Raw genomic sequence first — 15479 nt, 5'->3', positions numbered from 1 at the left:
AGATAAACCATTTTGCATATCACAAACAAGCCACTGCAGTACAGCCCCAATACAGCTCTGTAGGCGCTTGCTATCATGTATCATGGCCAGTTTGGATTCCCTCACTAGCCAAGTTACTCTAGCCCACTGGGGCTCATCCCGACACACAGTTGGCATCCAAGTCAGATCCGCAGAAAGACATGACTGGAGGCTTGTAGCTTTTCCCCATAATATTTTTTTTTACGGAGGGACAGCTTATAATGGTACAAGGAGAAAACATTTTCACAGTCTCTATCTCTTGTGATCAATGAGAGCATTCTGTAGCTGACAACCACTCCCGTTTACCTGAAGGCGCGTGCCTTAGCTGTCATGGCTTGTCACAGGAGATTTCCATGTGTGTGGCAATTACAGTGTTTGTTGGTGGCTGTTGGAAGGTCCTCTGGGTTTTGGTATCGCTGTATAATTTCACCCCCTTTCCTCAGAGTAATTCTATCACTCCCACGACGCAGTCAGAGGCAGACTGAAGGGAGCAGCACGTCCACCGATAAATCCCTTTAAAGTGTATTTTGAATCTAATTTACGATGGTCACCTGCACACAACACGTCAAGTGAGAAATTGTGTTTGCTGCATAGAAAAAACACAATTTTTAGTTTGGCAAGTGGCATCAATCACCTTAACTATCTCAGATTTCTTGTGTTCTTATAGAGGCTTCATAAATAGACAGATGGGAGGAAAAACAAATGTCATGTAGTGCCCCTGGTGGAAGGACAACAGTGTGCAAACGGCTTTAGAGGAACAATACTGCCACCTGCAGGACAAGCATGCATCTCATACTTACATTTTCTATTTAAACATTCCTTAAATGTAGCAGCTGCAACATTTGCTATGAGAAATGTATTGGAAATATCTAAAAAAAACATTTTAATGATTGAGTGATGTGTCATAATTCAAAGGAGCCAGTAAAACAAAAGCTCAAGCAAAAAACTAGAATGATATATGCAAAGAAACTACCTTGCATGAGTGCATAATAATAAAATGATTATATGTAATTAATTATTATTTGTTATATTGTATAACATAAGAGCTACAAATGTATATGTATGTAACAGTTTTAGTGTGATGAAACGTAACATAATATAGGAATAAGATAATACAATATCTGTTGCTCTGTGTGTTTGTTTAGTGCTGGATTTCCATAGTTCCCATTTTGTGTGATTCGGAGGAAGAACACGGAGGAACGAGTGATTAAAAAAGACAAATATTGAGAAACTGGAAATAAAGGAACTACTGTGAATGCAGATTATGATCTGTGAAGGTAATCTGTGTACATTACATTATTTTTATTTCTTTCTATAAACCTTCAGCGCCTCTCGGTGGTCAATCAGCCACAGAGCATCAGAAAACTGCACAACCGCAGAGTTGCTAAAGAAAGCAGCTGCTAAACTGACCATCAGACAATCAGAACCGATTGTATTTTTTTTCTATTTTGTTTTCTAATTTACGTGGAGCTAATTCAAACTGAGTAAATTCCTGTGTGATACCAATCCCATGTTTTCAAGAGGCATCAAAGAGGCAGCTTCAAGTAAGATTTAACTTTCTGTTTCAATTTCAATCCAGCCAAAGTCATAATAACAATGTTTCATATTGTAATAGAGACATATTTCGTTTTCCACATTGAACCCTCTTTAATTTCACAGTGCACTCATTGATAAACTGCATAGAAATATGATGAAATTTTGCCGAGGTCACAGAAAGTAGCATCGTTTTAAATACAATCACAAAATCGCAATAAATTTACCCTGAGTCTCCCTAACACATTTATCAATTTAACATGTACAGTTATAGCTATAGATACATTTATAAATTAATCAAAACCAATTTAATCTTAATGACATCGAGTTTGTCGCAAATCATTATGTATTTTTGAATGAAAACAATATACCTTTTCTTCCCTCCTTTTTGTTAAACTGCTCAGACAGCAGCTCCACACAAAACACACTGCTCTCATAATGGAGCCGCTATAGTATCACGCACATTCAAAACTAGTAACAACTTTATAAACAGGAAAAAAAACATTAAAAATATCAATAAACATAACAAATAGACTGCATAACCCTGGAAGGTGAAAACCAGCGTCCCAATGAGATATTTGTTTGCTGAATAATGAAATACTTTCTGATCATTTCTGCTGAATCATATACAAAACCTGAACATGTTCAAATATGCCAGTATTTTCTTCTGTAACAATTCTTAACTTAATACATACGTGCTAAGATCCTTCCTAACCCTGCCACTCAATCTTTGGCATCACTGATACGTCATTTCTTTGACACCTCCTCTCTTGAAGCGTTTACACCTGGTTGTCGTTATATTGTGGGCTGGAGTGCTGACCCTCCATGCCTCCGGTCGCTGCCCCAATGGCAGCCTCCTGGGCCGCGGCCTGGACATGGGGGTTCTTCCAGGCTCCTGTGACCCACTCCGCCTGAGCTTTGGACATGCTGCCCTCACTGCCACGGTAGAAATTATGGATCTGCAGCAAGGTAAGACAACAAGTTATTATCAACAAAACCATTATGGCTGCATGAATTTAAGCTGATAGTATTAAATAGTATTTTCAATTAGACCTAATTAGTTTAAATCATCTAAAGCAAGCTAGATTTCTGGACTGATAAAAGCCCATTCATTATTTTCCCTCACATCAAAATATAAAGGAATCTATAACATCTGCAGAAGATTATACTAAAAGGATTAAAACACCAGAAATGCTTCTGATGAAATTGAATTACAGCTGTTGAATAAAACATCCCAAAAGTCATCACTCCAAAACACCTCTCTACAATTCTCTTTTTTAAAAGTTCAAATTCTTACCCTGGTGAGGGCGATGAAGGACAGCGAGGCCACAGCCGTGAACATGATCGTAGGGATCAGCATTACCAGTGCAATAAAAATATTATAGCTGAAGAAGGAGATGGTCGCAAGCCAACCACTGAAAAAAGAAAGAGGTTACATTTACCAAATTTCATCCAGAAAAGTTAGGATATTCCTCATCAGGCTACTTCCACTGAACATCTAGACGTTAAATGCCAATAATTGTGTGGACTTTAATTGCTGCGATATAAAGATTCAAAGTTTTATGGCTCATACATGAGGAGGTCCAGTTGCACATGGTGACATTTATAAACCTTATGGAGGCTGTCATAACATTCGTTCCTGATCATCAGCCTGAGTCAGGTGACATTTTGAGGATGATTTTAACAGCCTCTCAAAATCTAATAACAGGACCATCAAGAATGTTATATGAGGGTAATTTCTGACGACCCATCACTGACACGTTAATGAAACCGTTGAACGAGGACCGTCTACCTGTCTACCAGTCAGTTTTTCTCTCAAAGTCTGATTTAGCTTTCTGTAGTAAACAACTTCTGATTTTTATTGTTTGCTTGTGGCAGAGATGTTAATGACTCACTTAAAAATGCATGAAGAAATATGTCAGAACTTTTACTGTGAGTGAAGCACTTGAGTTGCACTTGACTGGCTCCAAAGAAACTGACTCTATAGCTTGTTGTGCTTTAGAAATGTATTTAAATCCTTCTAAACGATTTGACTTGAAAGATCACATATATATATATAAAAGAAATGACTTCAATGGAAAAATATCTAAACTTACAAAAATGATCAATTTAAATACTGTAATTTCTTAATACTGTGAGTATTGTGAGCTCATTTAACAATTTGAAAGAGATAATGTTTTCTCCTCTTACCACACTCCCCACCCAGGGATGCCGATGCTTTGGATGATGCTGATGCCGACTTGGGCCATGAACACAAAAAAGAACAGCATGTAGTTGAAGGAGCTGTCATTCCTGAGAAAGAGAAAACAATTTTAGCAGTTATAAACACAGTTGAATCTCATAGTTCAAATGTGATATCGTATTTTCATGTTATATTCTGGGTCATTAGAATGATTTGATCCTAATTTGGTTTCAGGTGGTGTCAGGCAATGAACATATCTAGCAGTGCATGTTGCATCAGGGCATCTTCTACGTAACACACAGGCTTCCCCCAACTCACAACAGATTTGCTTAGACCTGAGAGATAAAGGCATTATTTAAACACAAGCTCTTTCTGTTGGTGGCCCAGTCAATGGTCACGTGTTCGAGCTGGATAGTGATATCCATTTCAGAAGAGGGTTTCCAGATGGATCTGGTTAAAACATGTATCTTTACTCGAGGTTCACTGAGTTCAAGTCCCAAACTTTAGTTAATGAAATGGGACTTCACCTTGTCCTCATGTAAATATTCTAATATAGAAGCCTATAGTAACTCTGGAGTTTCTCAGCTGTAACCTATGAGGAGAAATCTGCATGCTCACATCCATGGTTCTTCACATGGCATGAGAAGAAAATGCACTGTGATGTAGGATTTCTCTAAATCAGGGGGCGATAAAGGGGCCCCAATTTACAAAGGGGGGCAAATTATATGTCCAACATCAATGCACAACTCCTGATTCAGTAAATGGCATTATGTTATTACTTCTTTACAGCAAGTGCACCAGTAAAATGCAGCTGAACAACTTTCAACGAGAATGTCAGAACTTATTATTTGACTTACTTGAAGGCCTTGTAGATGGGCCTAAACCAACAGACGTAAGAGCAGGGAGAGAACATGAGGAGCCAGATGATGGCCAGTCCAAAGTTGGTGACTCCACCTCCACCGAACATCCAGACGAAGCATCCGACGAGATTCACTGCGAGTGTGGCGCTGTTCACTGTGGGAAGGCGACAGAGATATCTTAGGCAAAGAAGCACCACATCATCTATTTGATCCACGCAAAGACATGCACGAAGATGAAGACAGACAGCCTTAACTTAACGTCCATCCATTTATTATTCATGCAGCTTATCCTTTAAGGGTCAGAGGGGAGCTGCAGACAATCCCAGCCAATATTGGATGAGAGGCGTGGTACACAGGTGGCCGTTGTATCACAGGATAAACAACCATCCAGGATCACACCTACAGGCAATTTAGAGTCTCCCATGAACCCTAGCACCATGTCTTTGGAAAGTGGGAGGAAGCAGGAGTACCCAGAGAAAACCCACGCAGGGAGCATGCATTAAACAACCCTGAAATATCTGATTAGACCCACAGGACGGCTTGCGTTCCCCGAATAGCCTTTCTGTGTGGTTCCTGTTCCAGTCATTCTCAGTAATGTTATGAATCGACTGTTCTCTCTACATAACTTGCACTTATGTGCCAATTGAATCTCCGTGCTTTGCTTCCATATTTCTTCTCTCAACTAGCAAAGTTTCAAACTGTGTTCCGCAGAGGAAATGTAAAGTGCCTCGGAGGAACATTATCAAGCTAGACACAGCTGCAACATGACAGATATTAAACAAACACTTCAATTTCCCCAATGCACGGCAGTAACCCATCCAAATCAGGCTGTTAATGGCATGAGACAGAAACGAACTGATGGAAAAAAGCAATGTGCATGCAATATGTAGTGCAGTGTAACGTATGGCGATCCACATCCAAGAATGACCAATAGAAACAAGAGTGGCAAAGAGAAGCAGCACATCCAGAAGCAGATTGAGACTTTGAATACCTGTTTCTGTTTATCGCCTGCAAAAAGAAAAGAGGTAATGATAGAGAGTTTAGGGCAACAGATACATATGATTATTCCTCATGGAAAACATATTATTGACTGTACCCTGCAAAACAAATTAAATCAGCTGTGGTTAGCTGCAACCTTTGCATCATCCGTATCCCAGCCCCGCTTTTGTTTACACTATTTAAATGCCATTCCTTACAGTTACTCATCTTGTTAATCTTTTCCTTCCTGGCTAAGTATATATCTACCTACATGGCTTTTTATTTTCTCTTCCTCTGCTCCCTCCTCCCTCACCTGCCTTCATGGACGGGCAGGGAGCCTCCAGAGCAGAGCCCCATCACAACCACCATTGTGCCGCTTGTTTATGGTGTAATAAACTTTGATGAAAGTGCTTCTGGTGAAAATTATTTAACACAATTTTAAACTTAACTGCTCCGCTCAAACCAAGGCCATCTGGTCAGTGCCATGACTCATTAGCAAATAAAAAAGTCAGGATGTTACAGCCGCGCCAATAAAAGATTTTTTTTTTTAAATGTTTTTGGAGCTAAAGGATCCTTGTAAACCACCAGCCGTCTGTTATGTAGTGCCTATCATGAGCTAAACGTGCAGGAGAGGTTAGTGGGACCTCCAGGAGAACCCAGGTGATTTCATTTTCCTTTATACGGACTCTGGTGTGTTCTGAGGAAAGAATCGGTTTATTTTTGCTGTTTCAAAGCGGTGATCTAAGCCCTGCAGTTAACTATCTATTCATCACATACATTACATTGTAAAAAGACATGCTGAATGTCCCACTCACACATCCACAGGTGGTACATTTTCTTGCACATGCTGCGATGCTGCTCAGGGATCTCGTCAAAGTCCTGGTAGAAACATGGCTTGAGTGGAATGAATCCGGGCAGTGGGGGGAAATTGGGTTCTGCAAAAAATAGTATAGTATGGTATATACACATATATATATATACATTCATCCATGCATGCATAAGGCCTACTCTATATGACACCATTTTAAAATTACAACACATATATTTCTCAAGGCGCTTCACAGAGTAAGGTCAAGAACTTAAAAGATTACAAGTGAATATGAGCAAAATGGGGGTGAGAGGGAAAAGAGGACCGACCTGCCATGTGGATACACTCTCAAGTCTGCAGCTTAGATTCGCTCCTGCTTCAGTCTGTTGATCCTGTAACACAAGGAGACACTGCAGGTTGGGACTAGTTTCCATTGCTCCTTTATGCATGTGTTAATTTGCAGTTTATTTTACATATGTGTGTGAGTTCATCTTTTTCCCCCCGTTGCAAAATAGAGCAGAGTAATTTCGGGGGGAATAAAACATTTAACAGAGGGACCTATACGATATGATGAGACTTTCTGTCGGGGGATTTAATAAGCTAGCCCTCCAGGCACGTCTCAATGGTGGTGATTACATTTTAACGACCAAGAACACACACCAGACGCACCCACACACACACACACACACAGGGGAGAGAAGACGCTCGCACGCCCCTGCGGACCTCTAAAAACGCACGCAGGCTGCATTCACAATCTGCATTGGGTGGATACATTAGGCGGTGATATTCATGTACATGTGCGGACAGTTTGACAGAGAGCTGGCCATCATAGGCAGGAATTACGGATTCCAAAGGGAAACCTATAATCTGCTTACCTCCTCCAGAGAGCAGCCGCTTCTCTTTGCGCACGGTCTCCTCTGAGCGTCAGCTGCGTGTTGAACGAACTATAACTAAGACAATAAGACGATGTCTGCAGGCAAACTATGAGACTATAATAATATTTTCTTATTGACGCTATAGCACGAGCAACAAATCCTAAGTATCCCGACCCTGGGCCAATCACCGTGCGTAAAGCTGCTGTCACTTTGATTCAGACCAATAGGCGGATTATTCTAATCCTTGGCGTTGTATTGTTGACCCAATCACTGTTCAGCTCTCTGTCCATGGTGCTGAAACCAGCCTATCAAACACTTGCAATACATTTCTATCGTGATTGAAAGTTGACATTTTCCTTTTTTGAATTTTGAAGAAAGATTTGCATACATACAACATACAAGTGATTTGATTATACAAATACTAGGACTGTACAGTGGTTGTGTTGTAAAAAATAATTGACTTATGTCCTGCATTAAGTTATTATTATGGAGGGTGTATTTGGAGTATTTTGATTTAATGAAACTAAATACTTCACATTAAGATTTAAAAAGTGGTAAAAATATATAATTGGTTTAAAAAATGTCACTTTTAATTTTATTTTAGAATATCGGACGGAGATGGAGAACATCCCTTATATGTTTGATGGCTTACCGTATTAATTAAGATGCTAACCATCAGACAGTTGCTCTGAGCGAATGTTAGCGACCACAAAACGATGTTAGGGACAATAGCAATAGCGCTACGAGCCGAACCTGAGGGTACACTGAGGTCAAAGGTAAATCTGACTGGCTCCTTGCTTGTATGGCAACACTATGGAAGCCATGTGGCCCACTCAGCAGATCAGACATCATTACCTCTATGCCTTTGTAAACAGTAAACATAATTTGGTCACAACTACATGCATCAGTAATAATGATCCAATAATATACCACTGACAGTGGATATTCTACATAATATCAATATTATATTTAAAGTACAAAGTAAAGTCTTTTTTTTATCCATGTAATGGAGTATTTTTCTATTGTAGTTACTCTTTACTAAATAACCTGAATATTCTTTCCCTAACTGGCACTATGATCCTAATTCCCTGTGTGCAAATTCAGCTGAAACACATTCCATATATTAAAAGGTGCTATCAGTCCGGTCACTGCCCATAGCTTGGCAAACTTGAATATGAGCTACTGCATGGACTCCAGCTGGTGATGCTGTTTCACTGTTACACTTTCAGTAAGTCGCTCAACTGTAATTCATGATATAACTGAAGGATTAATGCCTGGGTAGTTTTACAGCATTTATATTGTTACAGTGACATTAATCAAGTGCAAGTTCACCGACAGAGAATAAGTCAAAAAATGAATATCAGACACTGAAGGTTTAATGGTTTTTAACACTTTTTTTATATTGCAGATTTATTTTGATACAGAGATTATAATTTCCACAACTGTATTTTTTCCCCATATTCCTGACAACATTTTACACTATTATAGAACCGCTCCCCCAGGTTCCAGAGGTCAATGCAACTTTTAGGATATACTTTGTATATGAGATTACACTACTACACAAGTTTATTGGTTTAGGCCCGGTTAATCCATCTATAACACACCACCAGTGTTTTAGATGTTTTTTCTGTTTAAGGTGCTATAATATCAGCTGTACCTGCAAGGTGCCCCAATAGCCAAAGAAGGAGGAGGCTGTTTGTGTTGTTATTGTCTCTCTGACATAAATATTTGCCAATGGGCTGCAAAATCTGTGTGAAAAAATCTCAAGGGAGGTGATGAGTGTTGCTTATATCAATTATTAGGTTTTCTGAAAAAATCTCTAATGCCTATCATTTATATTAAAGACATACAGCTAAGAATTGGCAGAAATTTTAATTTTTTCATGAGTGTATTCAACAACAAGTTAATGCGTACTACTTTCTTCATTTTCACAAAAGCAAGATGTTAATAGGTTTTAAATGTTTCAAGGTAAAATTAGTCACAAGCAATGCATTCCACCCAGGGTGTATTCATTAGGACTACTTTTGAAATCAACAATTAACCAAATGTGGAGACGTGTAACCCCAGTGTCTTCACTTCATTTCACACCTTTCAGCAGTGTAAGGCAATTATGCAGCAGTGTGATCCTTGTCATTTTAACGAAACACTCTCTGATGAAGGGCTGCTGGAGCCTGATGTATCAATTAGATGTGCGTCTGAAATGCCGTCGCTGTGCAAGATGATGAGTTCCTCAGCAAATCAACTGCAAGCCAGAAGATGTCAAATAGTGGAAACAAGAATGTTACTCAGGAGAGCTCAACAGTCCCATTACATTCAATCAAGCTGCACCAAATTCCACACACACTCATAGACATTACTCATCTAAGTGTGCTTGATTTGTTATCATGATCAGTGCATTATCTCTTGGAAATTCACAAACATTGTAACGAACACCCTATCTCACAATGTTCAAGAAAATGGAAAAAATTAATTTGGATCTGCCCCTTGGATGATGAATAAATATTGGAACGCTAATGCATATCAGAATTTGTCCTGTTTTTAGATAGTTCCATGTGAAATAAATTACATCAGCCACAAAATAAAGAAATGATCCGGACTGTAGAGCAGTGTGGTACCTTAAAGCATTTACTTGTGTATTGAGTTACTTGTATTTTAATTTTGTGATACCAAATACTTTAATCCACAACCAGACCACACGACCTTGTTATGTTTAAGGATGTGAAAGAAAAAAAAACTGTATCTGCTTTATTGAATCCCGTCCAAATCTTAGGTTCAGTAGTTTTTAGCGAGTCCTGCTCACAGGCAGACAAGCAGCAGGTACAACCTCTTGGGGAGATAATGAAAATAAACATAAATAAATAAGGCTGAGATGCAAATAAACTGGTAATTGTTTGATAAGTAGAATGGACACGGGCGTAGCAAATCCTCGAGTGGAACCTGCTGATCGCTCTTATCATGACTCTACATATGTGAACAAGGCTGCTGGGAGCTTCCATTCATCCAGAGCTCCATTATCCAGACAGATACACTGTTGTCCTGACCCCTTTGGTAAGTGTCCCAGCTCATATCGGACTGAGGCAGGTATTCACTGGAGAATGCACATTCATCGTGCTTGGCACTGAAACTCAATCAATTCATGATTCTTTTTTGGTTAGCCCAAATAATTGCAGATCACAATTTGTCTCATAGGGTTTAACAAGCTGTGACATCCTCCAAGTGTAGGGGGAAAATACCTTTTTACAGGGACAGACAAATTCAAATCAGTAATGGAAGCGTCTAGAGGTGGAAGTCAACGTACAGGAGAACACAGAATGTCTGAGTTTACAGTCTGAACACACTGAGACCTGTCTGGTACCGGAAATACAAGTGTTTCAGTTCAGCCCAAACAATAACAAATGTAAGCTTTATTATTCAACTCTCTAGAAACGGACGATAAAAAATAATACATCTTTTATTAATCATCACATTACTGTCTGTTGTATCAAGGCCACTAGGTATGGAAAGCCTGCTACAGCTGTCTCCACTCCCTCCCCTTATCTCACACTGTCACTCCCTCCACTCATTTTCCCCCTCCGCTCTCCATTAATATTTATCAGAGGTAGTTCCAGTCTAGACAAGCTTCTGACATGATGTTTGAAGGCCACCATGTCATAAGCCTCACACAGAGAAGAGTTGGCCCTGAGTGATCTCTCTTTCTTCTTCCCTCTGAGCTCGTTCTGCCTCTGTCGTGTCCACAGCCAACACGGCCGCTATCGAGGGGACCATCGCTTTGCTCCTTTCTCCCACACCTACGGAATGAGATTCTGATTCAGAAGCCACTTTTAAGCTAATTAGGACGAGAGCTGCTTCTTTCAGTCGGTAATGGCCGGTTCTCTATTCAAACTGAGCCCACCTACTCCCTCCCCACTCCAGCTCACCAACAGCGCTTGGGAAAGTCAGATTTCCCTCCCGTGAGCTTTGCCAACACGGCATTGAAGCAACACAATGGGTCTTTTCTGGGCCCTCTTTGCTGCGCGCTTCGTCATTATGCTGGATGGGGTGTGGACAGAAAGCAGGAAATGAAGTATTGAGAAAGATAGAGTGAGAATAAGAGGGATAGGAGGAAAAGAGAAGGAAAAGAGGGGAAAGACTAGACGAAGTGAAGGAAGAGAGAGCATTTATCGAACGTCAGAAAAATGTATTTCACATCTATTGCGTCATTTTTCCAACAGATAATCTACAAATATTTAAATTAATTTAGATCCGTAAAAATTCAAAATTTAAGTGGGTCAACACTCGTTGACACACCTCCACAGGTTTGTACTGAGGTTTGTACTTCTATCCTTATTGGGACATTGTATTGACTTCCCTTCATTTTAGACAAACAAACACAAACCTTATCCAGAACCTTAACAAACAACAAACATTACACTAACCTTAACCTAACCACAATTCATAGCTTAGAACTAACTCATAGCAGGACCCCACAAAGGAAGATTTGCCTCCTCAGGACCAGGCTTGTATCCTCATGGGTTCCACTGGTCCTGACAAGGTCGGTGTTTGCACAAGGGGTTACAGAAACAAAAACACACACACACGTTAGTCCACTTGTTTCATATTGTACACACTTATTAATCCTCATCACTGGGTGAGTAAATGCACTTTAAATTAGGGAGAGATAAGTGTCTGTTGTTCGACACTCAATATCCCTGCTTGATGCTCTCAGTTGTGGCCCAGTGCCAGTGCACCCCGGCGTCATTGTCCTGTGATAGAAAAAACCCATTTGCCCACTCACCCTCTAAGCCCATGTGCCGCCGTTGTCTTAGTTTCTATGGAGACCCTTTCCTCCAGGCCAAGCATGTGGAGGGCACCCCTCCAGCGGAAGGAGGTGGAATAACATTGTGGCAGGGCAATCATACACCAAGCTCATTTACATATCCAAACATGAACTATGGACATGCAGCATGCAGTGTTTGTCTACTAAACATATCACTGCAGTTGATTCAACTCAGCTGGAAACGAAGGACACATACAGTATTAGGATTTTTTATAATTATTTCTTAACGACACAAAGGTTGGTTCTGTCGTGCGGGACTACAGATTTTTTTTTGTTATCTCAGTTGAAGAAGAAGCTATAGAGCACAGTGTAGAAATGTCTGTCTGGGCACACAGGTTTCATTTAGCATTCTGATCACTGTCACTCCCTTTGTACAGTTGACATGAATGATGCATGCCCCTGTCTGGGCCTGGTGTGGTCGTTGCTCATCACCTTCAGCAGGGGGCACTGTTCTATCTGTCCATGCCGGTGAGTGGGTGGTATTTCCTTACCAATTCTGGAGACACACTGTTGTCAGATGGAACTAGGTGTCTCTGACCTTGAGGGAGATGACAGACAGCCACCACGGAGGCTACTGTACTCAGCATTCAAATACGCAAACCTCACACACTCGCCATTGTAACACGTGACCTCGAGGCAAGGACACAAACAAAAGAGGGGGAGAAGCGAGGTGAAGAATGTAAATCATATCTGTTATCGTATCTGGACTACTACATAAAATATTGACTTTTGTGTTTTAATAATATCTATAATAATAATGTTAATAATAAATAACTTGATTTCAAAAAGACAATACAAAGTCCTTCAAGAAGAGGACAAACATACACAAGAAAACAAAACAGACAAGAAGCAAATTTATACAACATCATCAAAGACAACAAATGATTAACACTATTCATTATTAAATCATTATTTTGTTTAATTTGAAATCGCATGCTACTCTTTTGAAATAACTTTTTACATCTGACACATACAAATAAAGCTCATAAGCCGAATTGACTTCTTTCTCTTCTGAAGACTTAGATGATTGAAAAGCTAGCAAATAATTGGCCAGATAACAATGGAAGCAAAAAGGCGAATGGCAGATAATCGTCATTAACATATTTTACGGGGGCAGTAATTGTGGCTGTGACTGACTTCCATGCATAGACACACTGATTGCTATTTAATCCAGCAGAGATTCAAACTGCTTTGAGGAGGACTGGAAGCCAAATCTGTGTTATATGATCACTTAGATGCCCTTTGAAAACGCATCATAGGAAACCATAAACATATATGTATTATAGGAATTTAATGACCCTGTCTTTACTAACTTAGTTTACACAAAAGCGCCGTGATTGATATGTATTGGTTACGGTATATTATTATTCTTGCTGTCATGCAGTATGACTACTTTATGACCCATGCACCACAGGGTGCCTAATGAACCTTGTAATAAAATCATCAAGATACATATCATCACAATTCCCGGTCCCTGTGAGAATAATACACTCGTCTGATCTCATGTTCTCTCCAGACGATTTACTTAAACGACTGCTTCAATCACCCACAATCTCTTGTGGCGATGACTGGAATGTAGCACTGAGTATGACGTATGGGTTCTTTATGACTGGAGGTGATGATTAGTAAGTGTGTCATCACCATTAGGCAGGAGCCATAATGTGCCGTTAGCTCGTAGAAGGACACCAGAAATCATTGTTATTACAGTTAAACAATTCATTCTATAGTGTCGTGTGTTTGGTTCTGCTTGAAAAATCAAATACTCTCTAATCTAGTGTTAGAAATGCATACACTCTGCTCCTATGCAGTCATGCAAAGCCAAATTACCTTCAGTGACATATTCAGTTTTTACAATCAGTGATAATTTCTTTTTAATGTTAGTGTTTGTTAACAGTAGTCTTCCCATGAGATTCCACACAAATCAGTCATCTTGTCGACTTCACACTTGGCATGTGTATTGTGATTGGCCAAGGGAAGGGCAGTTTCGGATTTGGTCTAATTTGGACACGCAGCAGGTTTGCTATTCATAAAAACTTGAATAAACAGTTGCATGTGCTCATATCAGTCTGGGGGCGGGGCAGCGTGCTAACAGTCAGTCTGTAGACTGAGTGGAACATGTCTTCTACTTCCTCTGATTATTTACAGCAGTGGAATGACTGAGTCAAGCCACTGGTCAAAGGCATCACCAGATCATGTCAATACTTTGTTTATTTAATTTGACTTTATCGGACTGAAACATTCTCTGGAGTCAATGGTTTTGATCTCTGTAGTGGCAGCAATATTCATAGTACTCTTAAGAGATTTGTCATCAAAGTAGAAAGCATAACGTTTGTTAAACCAGGTAAGATGAAAACATTGGTTCTAACTTCACTCTGCACCATAGTCTGTTTTTAGAAAGCTGAAAAGTGACACTGTGTTGGAGAACTATCTGAGCAGGACTCACTAATGACAAGAAATAATTTTGAAGTGGCTCCAGAGCTTCAAAACCAGACAAGTTACAATGACCACTACACTACTGTGGACAATCTTAAAAAAAGAAACTCATTAATTGGACGATGGCAGATTGTTTTATTGTCAGCTGATCGTATAATATTCTTAAAACAGCACAGATGCACACAGAATCACACGTGTTTAATTTCATCCCATGCGGTTATTTTAAGAAACAAGTAATCCTTATATAAACATGAAAACAAATGGTTACCAGGGCTGAGGGATTGCCTGGAGTCCTGCAGAGCTGCTCAGCTCATCACCCAGAAATATTATTATTGTCTGTAGTCGAAAAAAATCTCATTTGTTTTCGGAGAGGAAAAGCAGCACCAGCAGCCTACCTCTCCCTGCCAGGAGAAACCACTAAAACCTCTCGCTTTTTGACTCGAGCCAGACAAGTTTACTGTACTAATTGGTCTCAGTGGGCAGAGTATCAAATGTGTAAATAATTTTCTCAGCTATTGGCCTGCTTGGGGTTTGGCTACCGTTGCTTTTTTCCCCCTATGACGGTGAAAAGAAAGCTGCTGGAGCTCCACTCGTGGCGGAAATTCCTGGAGCATTTTTGTTTTTGAATTTGTAGAAAACTGCTTCAAATATGGAAATGAGAGTCTGGTGCCGAATCATAAAAAACACCAATCTCAAATTATCCACAGGAGCAAGTGGTCGGCCACTTCTGCCGGGGGGAACAATTTGGCAGATGGGGTTTCAACGGGTTGTTGCACTGTGTTGAGGGCAGGTTTAAGGGAATCAGGTTACTTCTAATTAAGAACATGACTGGGAGCAGGTCATGGCTCCACTGGATTCAGCCTTTGAGGTTCTGACGGGACACAAGTTGTTAATTTCTGGCCGTCTGGGCTGTGGGCGCTACGTTGTAAACTTATATTTTATTTGTTGAGACTTTCTAGAGTAGCCACACACAATG

At 40.0% G+C, this 15479-nt stretch overlaps 1 protein-coding gene across 1 annotated transcript; it reads right to left on the bottom strand.

The window, feature by feature from the left end:
• Positions 1 to 1492: 1492 nt before the first annotated feature.
• LOC133954167 (secretory carrier-associated membrane protein 5-like) lies at positions 1493 to 7454 on the bottom strand. Its single transcript, XM_062388488.1, has 7 exons — positions 7255 to 7454; positions 6709 to 6771; positions 6387 to 6506; positions 4591 to 4747; positions 3742 to 3843; positions 2849 to 2966; positions 1493 to 2510 (listed from the first exon to the last, which is right to left on the bottom strand). The coding sequence occupies exons 2-7, from the start codon at positions 6713 to 6715 to the stop codon at positions 2331 to 2333; spliced, it is 684 nt and encodes a 227-aa protein (XP_062244472.1). The 5' UTR covers positions 6716 to 6771; positions 7255 to 7454; the 3' UTR covers positions 1493 to 2330.
• Positions 7455 to 15479: the final 8025 nt, after the last annotated feature.

This window comes from Platichthys flesus, chromosome 1 (assembly GCF_949316205.1).
Source record: "Platichthys flesus chromosome 1, fPlaFle2.1, whole genome shotgun sequence".
In the NCBI taxonomy this organism is placed as follows: Eukaryota; Metazoa; Chordata; class Actinopteri; order Pleuronectiformes; family Pleuronectidae; genus Platichthys; species Platichthys flesus.
Note: the sequence above shows the minus strand (reverse complement) of the source record. Positions and strands in the feature narration are given on the sequence as shown.